Source organism: Danio rerio, chromosome 15 (genome assembly GCF_052040795.2).
Source record: "Danio rerio strain M-AB ecotype USA chromosome 15, GRCz13ab, whole genome shotgun sequence".
Lineage (NCBI taxonomy): Eukaryota > Metazoa > Chordata > Actinopteri > Cypriniformes > Danionidae > Danio > Danio rerio.
This window is the reverse complement of record NC_141035.1, coordinates 40,443,098-40,453,895: the sequence shown is the minus strand read 5'-3', so window position 1 is coordinate 40,453,895 and position 10,798 is coordinate 40,443,098. Positions and strand designations below refer to the sequence as shown.

The following is a 10,798-nucleotide window of genomic DNA, read 5'->3' as shown; positions in this document are numbered from 1 at the left end:
GACCACACAGAAACCGGGACACACACACTGTCATGTTCTTGAGACAGCGGGTCCAGGCAGTCAGCTGGTCAGTAGACTGGTTCAATCTTTACTTAGTAATTTTAGCGAAAACCTCAGATACTGTTGGCTGGTTCCTGTTGGTTGTGCACTTTTTTTACCAACCAAGTTTGTCAACGCCATTATAACGACACAGATCACTCTGCCTATTCACGAGTCCCATAAAAAGAAAGTGATTAACAGGTGGTAATTATGTGTGTAACTTATCTTTATTCATTTATGATTTGGTTATGGGTAAAACAAAGACCATGTGGGTTAGGTAGTTAAACGGTAGGCTACAGATAATTAATTGGTTATGAATTAATTAATTATTCATAATTAATTCACCACTGGCAATGACGGCGATTCCATCGTCCATCGTGATGTTTCATATTAGACATTGTACGATGCCAAATTGGTCAACATCGTCCAACCCTAATAGAATGTATTCATACTGCAATGCATGCTGGGATTTTTGTACTTCATTCCATTTAGTATGTGGTCCAGATGTATGTGTCTGGTGTGGGCCAGATCTGGGCAGATTAAAAGCAAACTTTGGCCCAGAATAGGGTCAGTTCTGATTCATTTGGTTTAATTCTGGCTGATATGTGATATTGCTATGGCTTAATTGTAGCCTAGACCTGGCAAACAAGAGCGGACCACCCAAGTGCCATCATTCCATGCGGTATGTGGGCCGGATGTAAGTGTCTGGTGTTGAGCCACGTAAATTTTGCTGGCTGGGTAGTTTGCTATTTATTTTTTTTAATGCGTGTAACGAATATGAAGTCAACTGTCTGTTCGAACAATCACTGGATGATGGGGTTTAAAGAGTCGATTCATTTGAAGCCCCATTCAAATGAATCTTTAATTCCCTTTGAGCTAATTCACTACAATGCATTTGGATTGAACTGTAGATCAAATATTGTAGATTTCATAATTTAAGTCAAATGAATGTGGTGTGTGAGTGTGAGAAGAGTATCAGCATGAAATCTCACACTTATCATTATATATCATATCTTTTTTTGGGGGGGGGGGTGTAAATGGAGATTTACTTCTAATAAATACACTGATATAAAGTACAACATGGAAATTAATTTATAATTAATATTAGACTTTGCAATTAATGTTACTCCAGCATCCATCTGGACGACACGAAAGCAGCCATTTTTGTGTCAGACACCAGCTTGATGGTGTAGAGGAGTGATGAAGCCAATTATAATATAGGGATGATTAGGAGGCCATGATGGAGAGATGGGAGATTTGGCCAGGATACCAGAGTTACACCCTTAGTCTATTCAAAGGACATCCTGGGAATGTTAATGATTAAAGAGAGTCAGGAATGTTTACTTCAAGTTCCTTGCTTTATGTGAAAGGGAAGAGAAACTGGTCATGACGTTGCCAAATTTAACACATCCAAATGCACACAAACACACACGGAGCAGTGTTTGAGCAACAGAAAATTCTAGTGTAACAGGAAAGATTCTGCAGTGGGTTTGATTGCTAATGACCATATTTAGCCTTAGTCAATAGAGAAGCACCAGGGTTTGCTCTGGCATAAAGCAGCATAAGGAAGAAGACGGATCAAGATCAAGACTCGACTCTTTCCACTGCATTGACACCTCAAAGATGGGTAAGAATTTAATATCTATTATGAATATTATATGTTTATGAAAAACTCTCAGAATATAAATACAAGCTTGTTTATAACACAGACAATGCACAGAGATAATATATAATCCATATAATTAAGCACAAGATACACATTTACTTTCTCAAACAAATGATCCTTCATACAAAGATGTGCTTCTAATGAATCCACACACCGCAAATGCAAAATTATTCAATATAAAAGACTTATTATTGGTTTTATTGTAATGAGGTTTTATTAAAATGTTTGAGAGGAGCATGATCAGATATACTCTAATAGCTAATAGCTCAGAATTTTGCAGCACAATGACACACTGACAGTCCTTTCTGTGCTTTTTTGTATAGAAAATAGCAGTTTTGAGCTTAAAAATGTGACTGGAAACTCAACAGACAGGAGCACTGTGGAGGATGAGGGATTTAAGATTTTTCTTGCCTGCATTTTCTTTTTCACCGTCTCAGTGGGTCTCATTGGAAATGGGCTGGTCATATTTCTGGCCGGCTGCAGAATGAAGACGACTGTCAACTCCACTTGGTTTCTGAATTTGGCGATTGCAGACTTCATCTTCATTTTAGTTTCAATCACAAATGCTTCCTTTATCTTGAGCAAGCAGCACAGTGTCTTCACAGAGTACCTTTTCATCATCACAACATCTCTAAATCTGTTTGTTAGTGTTTGGTCTCTTGTAGTCATCAGTCTGGATCGATGCCTGTGCTCATGGATGACCGTTTGGGCTCTAAATAACAGAACTTTGCATAAAGCCAGAATCATCTGCATCATCATCTGGGTTTCATCCATCGGCTACATTTTACCTTTTTTCAAAGTTTTTAAGATTTTAGGCACAATTCTTGTCACATATGAATTTATTGTGGTCTTTCTCATCCCCTTCCTGATCATTGCATCTTCATACATCGCTATTGGAGTAAAAATCAATCGCCTCAAAATGGGGAAGCAGCTCAGGTCATACAGACTCATTATAACTGTAATCCTGACTTTCTTCATCTGTTCATTTCCACACCATGTTTGCTGGATTTGGGGAGTATGGGCAAAAAATAATAATTGGACCGTCACTGATCAATTTTGGAAGATATTTTTTTTTACTTTCTACCTGATTAATCTTAACAGCTGTCTGAACCCATTTCTCTACGTGTTCATGTGTGATGATTATAAGAAGAAGCTGAAACAGTCTCTGGTGCTGGTGCTGGAGACGGCGTTTGCTGAAGATCATCTGGACATTAAAGATATGAGACAGACACAAAATGATTAACAGGCAAAACAAACCACACTTGAATTGCTAGAAATGTAAAACTTTTTTGAGGAACAAAAAAGTTTTGCAATCATTGATAATAATGCTTATTATTATCACAGTTAAACAGTAACTGTCATCTGTATTCAGCATAATTTTCTGTTTAAGACATCTCTTGTAAGTTGTAGTTTTATAAATCCAGGTTTTGTGCTTGGTTTAGTTTTGTGTTCTTGTTTTCAGTGTCTGTATATTGACTTAGGGCTGATTTCATTGTTTAGTTCAGTGTGTGTATTTAAGTCTCAGTCTGTCTTCATTAATGTTTGTCTCGTTGACCAGTTCTTGTATTTAATTGGATTAAAAGAATTGCTGTGTACGTAATCTATTTTTATTGCCTGTAATCAACACTAACACTTAAACACTTTATTTTCTCGGATGACCATTATTGAGCAGTTAAGGAGTCTTCAATTTTTATGTTCCATGAATCAATCAAAATTGTGTTTAGAAAAAAATTTTTAGACAACAGATCCTTTACATTTTACTGCTATTCAAAGCAGAAAAAAATATCTAGCATTAGTTGTAAATGCTGTGTTAGTTTAGCACAGTTTAATCACAAAACACTTTATCTAATCACTAAGTGTTTTTCTAAACCTGGAAACCTGTAAAAATTTTTCCATAGTTTCACTACTATGGAAGTCAATGAATTTTAAACACATTCACTGTAAACTACAATCAATTTTTAACATTTAGTACATGCTGTACATCTTTTTTTTTTCTATACAATCTATGCCATTTTGGCAAACATGTCAATAAATATAAATAAAGTCATTAAACACTCTTATTTACAATGTCTTTGGCTCTCGGCGAAGGCGGTCACAGTTTTTCTTTTTCCTTTCCCTCCCATAATTGCTTCTTGCTCTGCTCTATAAATATTTAGGAATTATGGATTTGATCAACTGGTCTCTGAAGAGAATTGACACCATCTTCTCAATGAGAAGTTTTGGTTCGGGGGAACCCTACTGTCCTGCTGTGAAGTCCACTGCTGGATACATGATGGACGGGTGGTAGAAGTGGTGCATCGTGTGCCTGGCCGCTCTGTCCCTGAAGGATATTGAAGATATCTATTTTTTCTGATCTTTGATAATAGGGTTTTTGCTGATGGGCTTAGGCGGGGCCCTGGAGTATTGATAATTGGTAAAAGTGGTCAGTGTGGCTTAAAACCCCACCAAGCTGGCCGGCTGGGTCAAAACAGTGGCAAGCAAGGTTGTTGGTACTCAGACTGTGGCCTTAAGACTGATATATACTTCTGCGCCAAGCGCATGCGTAAGCTACGACGCGGGCTACGCATGGACACATAGCCCTCCTCTCAAAAAATTTAACGCATAGCGCAAGCTCTGTGATTGGTCAGCTTGGTAGCGATGACGAGTGTGGGCGGGACCGAGAGTCGCTCAAGCCCGATGGAGCGAGTGTTTACAAGTATGGAGTCCAGTGAAGAAGCTCAGGATAGAAAGTTTTGTTTTATGTTTACCTCATGGTTAAAGTTGTTGCACGTCCTCCAGTTCCTGCCTCAAAATTTGCGAGTTTGAACCACCTGTACATTAAGGAAGCGTTCAGAAAAAACAACACACCAGAGAAGAAACTGGACACAGAGGAACATAAACACCTACCCCCAACTAGCATTTCGGAAGTGTTATAGCCTATCATTTCCTACTTTTGATTGGGTAATACTTGATGTCATCATTAGTTTGATTGGTCTTTGTCCAGTGAGGGCGGGTCTTTTAAGCGGAGTCTGTCAAGTCTTAACAGAGAGTAATGGGTAATAGCAGATGCTTCTCCAGGTAACCTCTGTGTCTTAAAGTTTCAGAGTTTAAACGCAAGTAATCGATAAAATACTGCAGAGAGTGGGAGGAAACAAATACCTGGCTGCAGAGTGTTAGAAACTGTTTCTGCACGATTTGTCGGAGAGTGTTCTGTGGCTCTTGCGGGACGTGGGATAACATGCCTTCGGAGAGCAGCATTCCCGCAATGACAGCTCACAAAAATCAAAGCACCCCAAGTTTCTCCCGAAGCACACATGGTAATGACAGTATAATCATCATCAACAATATTTAGGTTAATTGGTAAATAATGTTAAAAATTTGACCCAGTCTGTGAATATGAAGCTGGAGTCATTGAGTCTGTGAAAAGAATAAAAATATATGTAATTAATATTAACTGAGTAAAACCATGTCAACAACTGAAATCACAGTGAAAGGAATTTCTACAATCAAACTTTATCTCAGAATTAGATTTGACTTGGTTTTTAATTTGTAAAAAAATCTGTAAATACAACGTAAGCGGATCACATTCCACTGTAATATTTATTTGTTAACCAGTTAAACTCTGCTGCTATTTAGGGATTTCCGCCTGGATTTTGCCTACCCAAATTTAAAAGCTTCCCAAATCCACATGCAGATGTCTAAATGCAAAAATTTGGTATCATTTTAAAGAAAACCCTTTGAATTTTCATAAAACACTATTGAAGGTGTTTAAAATAACTGTATATGTCGTCTGTGTTATAATAAACACTTAAAAAAAGAGGCGCTTTTTGTATTTTTGTTTTATAAACTCAAATTTGAAAGTGTACCTTTTAGGTTCTGTGTGGTCTAGCGCGCTGTAATTAATTTTGGTTGATCCTGCACATGTCTGTAATCATAGGAAAAAAAGAAAAATGTCTCTACCATAATCTATGCAAAAGTTATTGCATTCCAACTGATGAGAGGTGCTGTACAAGCCACAGAGGCCGATCATTGTTTACATATTTCACTATTCTTTTGTTTGATCAAACATAATTCACTGTGTTTGGACCACATCAGACATATAAAAGGATTACTTATGCACATCATCTCACAAACAGAGGAGAATGGCCCTGAAGGGCACAGCATAAGGTAAGAGATGACAGCTGTCTGTGCTATCTGGGGCTGCTTATTGATCATGAATGTATTGTTTACATTTCTGCACCATGGAAACACCGCCATTCATTCAACAACTGTTTGGCATATGAATATAATTCAGTAAAAAAAATGCTAGAACTGTATGAGCACCGGCAAGAGCTTTCATTTGAGCTATAACTTGTACTTGTGTCATATGAAAAAATATGAAAATGAACCAATGTAAAATACCTAGCTTGGGTATCCAAAATACTGTGTATTTAAGTGTAAATAACTTTTATACAGTAGAATAAAAACCAAATTGATGCATATGTGCATAAAATATAGATTCTACACTTTCAAACGACACCCCTTACGGGGGTCTGGTGCAACGCTAGCCCTTTAAATCTGAAAGCGAAAGTCGATGACATCACGGACCCGGTACCGGGTCCGCAGAGTTTAAGTGGGTTAAGTCAGGCACATAAGCATTATTTTTTTACATGAAACATTACATGTAATACCTTAACAAACAAAGAAAATAAACTAAATTGCAACTTTACATATTTAAAATAAGAAATAGGCTTTTTAAAAACTTTACTAGCTAATGTTTGTATCTAGTTTGTGTAAGTGCTGTTTCCATGTTTGGATAGGTGTCACTGCAAATAATGCCAAATATTTTAGCCAAAATCTGTTATCAATACCACCCTTTAAAATTTGTTTCATTAGTATGTTCCCCTCTCTGGCATGCTATTGGGGTTGTCACCCCTGCTGCAGTATGCGTCCCTTATTTTTTTGTATTGAAAGTGGTAACCCTACTTGACGCAGACGTATAAACCAGGCTTTAGTGATTCAAATTCAAAGTAATCAAATTGGAAAACATCAGGGAGAACCTAGCGGCATTGCAACAGGGATTTGGTCAGACATGGAGACTAGTGATGGACATTAAATATTTGCAAAACTGGCAGATATTGATCCAAACTGAAAACCTTTTCTTCTCTTTCGGCTTCCCTGTGACTCTCCTGCCAGACGGCCTTGGCTGGAGACAAACAACTTCCCCGGAGAGCAAGATAAGGAGACGCTTGAAATTCCTGCTCCCTGTTTCAATGACACCTGTGAAACTCTACAGGCTTACACACACACACATACACAGTTACAGATAGACAATCACTGCCTAGCCCCCACATCCCATGCCTTCGTGTGCTTTCTCCCACTGCTGTGGGTAGGCGGGTCTGTGACTAGCGCCCTCTGGCTGCAGGACCAGATGGCTTCCGGCTTTATTGGACTACATCCACATCCCCTATTCCCATCCCCTGTTGCGATGTTATGTCTATGTCTAAGTGTTTTCTGTGCTTGCGCCGGGGCTTTTTTCCCCCGATCTCACACTGTCCTACATCAATGGCAGTCTAAGAGGGGATTTTTTACGCCTCCCTCTTCCCTAATGTATCTTATTTCCTCATTTAAAAAGCCACTTCTCGTCTGACCTGTCTTCCACTGAAATGTGTGATGTTTGTGTATGGTCAGGGGGGGTCCAAATTCACTTCCTGTAAAAGTGTGACAAATAAAGGCTTTTTAATCAATCAATCAATCAATTGAAAATGGTGCTTACTTCTGTCTTTGGACATGCCTCAATTCACTCTAGTGGATATTTCTCAAATTACAACAGACACAGCTTTTCTGCTGTTTGATTTAATGACAAAAGTCCAAAATCATGGACAACAGCCTTTAAATATGGTGAAATGACCCAGAACTCAAAGCAATATGACCTGAAAATGGATGCAGGGCCTGCAAGGGTTAAAGTGCCACTAAATGTTCTGAAATATATTTCATAAAAATAAATTACTAGAACATTTAGTAAAGCTCGCATTCCATTCAGTACCTAAATATATAAATAATTAATTTTTTATTAGTCTTATGCATTTCTAAGAACTAAATGTAGACAAGTTTAAAGTTCATTTCTCAATGTTTCGATTGTTTTTTGAACTCTCTGATTCCGGATATTTAAATAGTTGTATCTCGACCTGAAATTCTCCTATTTTGAAATACACCTTCCATCCATTGAGATTTATACATCACTTCAAGCTGAATAAATCTCGGTTTCTAAATAAGAAACCATGCGACTTATTTTGTGGTCCAGGGTTACAAATAAGTATATAAAATAACACAATGAATGCATTCCTTATTTAAGGAACATATTATTTAAGCAAATGACAAAAAAAATTACAATTATTTGATCTATTTCTAGGGTTGGGGGTCAAAATTTGACAAATGTGAATTATTATTATTTTATTCATCCTGAATATTATTTCCAACATTTTTTAGCATTTAAATCTAGACTTTTTTAGGTGTTCAAAGATCTACAAATTTGATATTTGTAAACATTCAGTGACCTGCTTTTCTTGTCTTCACTTTATTTTGCTTTGTGGACAAAAGATTTTACCAAAATCCTAACACATAATGTTTCCACATCCAGTGGCGTGTCAGTCTTTGGAGTAGTTTACATTATAGTCTTATTTCTGGGTCACATTGGAAATTGGCTTCTTGTCATATTTGTGACCGGTTTTCAAATGAAATTGTAAATGGCCGGGTAGAATTATGATTTCTCATCTTTTGACCATAAAAAATACTGTTATTAAACCATTTTGATTACAAATGATCTGTTTTAGTTGAAGTTCTCTCATTTATCAGCTATTCTAACTGTGCTTATTTCTATAATTGGTAAACAATCAAATGTAAATCACTTTACTCATCCACATAAGTTTGGTGCTATGGCCAAATTCCTGTAAACGACAAGTAACAAACGTGGTCTATATTCAGTAATTTATTAAATAAACAGCAGGAGAAAAGAGACAGATGTTTCAGCTGTGAGCCTTCATCAGTGTTATTGGATTACAGTAAATGGCAGTGGGTGGAAGCAGACAAGATATTTTTGTACACATGCGTGCATTTCTTTAGTCATTGTGCAATAATGTACTATATACTGAAACCACCATTTCCATCTAATTTTACATGTACGCAATAACACAGCCCAACAGTGGGCACGCAACATTACTTTTAAGAGTATTTATAACCCTGGAGAGACATATTTCACATAGGCTCTTTTTCTAAGATCACTAAGTGTTAATGATGAACAATAATAACCAGAAAAGAGACCAAAAACGAGGGCTACAGGCCTCACAATCACACAATTATCTAATCTGTAAGAACAAATCAGCCAAGTAGGACGCTGCTTCTAAAAAGTTAAAATCGGAAAAAGATTAGAGAAACACACACACACACTTACCCCACTCCAGAGACTACTCTGCATGAGCACTGGGTTTAGGAAGAAGCAGAGACATTTTTGTTGACTTTTGTGAACTAAAACCTGCAAAAAAAAAATCAGTAAGAATCTGCATTTTTATTTAAACATTGTGTAGCATTATACACTGCTAAAATGCTTTTCTTACTTAGAATTTTTTTTATCTAGTTTCTAGTCCAAAATATCTTAAAATTCTTAAATCAAGAAGCATTTTCTAGAAAAGCAAAACATTGTCTTGTTTTAAGAAATAATATGCCAAATTGAAGTTTTTTTTTTCCCTTGAAACAAGCTAAATAATCTTCCAATGGCTCCGATTCCAATTTCTTAAAACAAGTCAATATGTTTTGCTTGTCTAGAAAAGTCTTCTTGATTAAGAAAATTTTAATTTTGCGCTAGAAACAAGACAAAAAAATCCAAGTAGGAAAAGCATTTTTTTAAAGTGTAGGATTGCATTTATTCTGGATATTTAGTTTGCTATCTATTTTTTATGCATTTGAAGATGTATTATCTAGATTTTATGATTTAAATGTATATAACCATTCATGTTAAATAAGTTACAAGTTGTTGTGTTTTAGAACATCCACTGAAGCAGTTGCAACAACCCAGAAACATTACATTTACTTAAAGTTAAATATTATAACAATATTTAGTGATATATGAAGTCAGAATTATTAGCCACCTTCGATTTCTTTCTTCTTTTTTAAATATTTTCCAAATGATGTTTAACAGAGCAAGGACATTTTCACAGTATGTCTGATAATATTTTTTCTTCTGGAGAAAGCCTTAATTGTGTTATTTAGGCTAGAATAAAAGCAGTTTTTAATTTTTAAAACACAATTCTAGGGACAAAATTATTAGCCCCTTTAAGCTATATTTTTTCTTGATAGTCTACAGAACAAACCATCGTTATAGAATAACTTGCCTAATTATTCTGTTTAGTTAACCTAATTAACCTAGTAAAGCATTTAAATGTCACTTTAAGCTGTATAGAAGTGTCTTGAAAAATATCTTGTCAAATATTATTTAGTCATGATGGTAGAGATAAAATAAATCCATTATTAAAAATGAGTAATTAAAACTATTATGTTTAGAAATGTGTTGAAAAAAAATCCCTCCGTTAATCATTTTGGGGTAAATTGGGGAAAAAATAAACAATTCAGGAGGGCTAGTAATTCTGACTTTAACTGTATTTATACATTTAGATTCTTGTTTTGACTGCATGTGTTTTCTTTCAATGTAGTGTGCTGGGGAGATTTTGAACATGTTGAGAACATGACTGAATTCTTCACAGAAAATTCTACCACAGAGCCAGATGACACTGAGGGTTTTCAGAAATTGTCCAAATACCTTTACATTGTCCTCATTGTTCTGAGTCTCATTGGAAACGGGCTTGTTATATTTGTGACTGGTTATAAAATGAAGACAACAGTCAACTCCATTTGGTTTCTCAACTTGGCGACTGCAGATTTTACCTTCAGCTTTTCCCCAATACTACACATGATTTCGAACAACAACTCCATAAGTAGTTTTCTCTTGTTTTTGACCCGGCAAAATATGTTTGCAAGCATTTTCTTTCTGACTGTCATCAGTCTGGACCGATGTCCTTGCACATGGATGGTTGTGTGGACTAAAAATAAAAGAACTGTGGTCAAATGGATGACCTCTGTGCT

General features: G+C 36.2%; 1 protein-coding gene across 1 annotated transcript; it reads left to right on the top strand.

The window, feature by feature from the left end:
• Positions 1-240: 240 nt before the first annotated feature.
• Positions 241-3,300, top strand: LOC147840673 (chemerin-like receptor 1). The gene is made up of 3 exons (XM_087284540.1): positions 241-1,161; positions 1,233-1,666; positions 2,029-3,300. Exons 2-3 carry the CDS (start codon positions 1,663-1,665, stop codon positions 2,946-2,948), a joined length of 924 nt encoding a protein of 307 aa, XP_087140666.1. The 5' UTR covers positions 241-1,161; positions 1,233-1,662; the 3' UTR covers positions 2,949-3,300.
• The last annotated feature ends 7,498 nt before the right edge of the window (positions 3,301-10,798 follow it).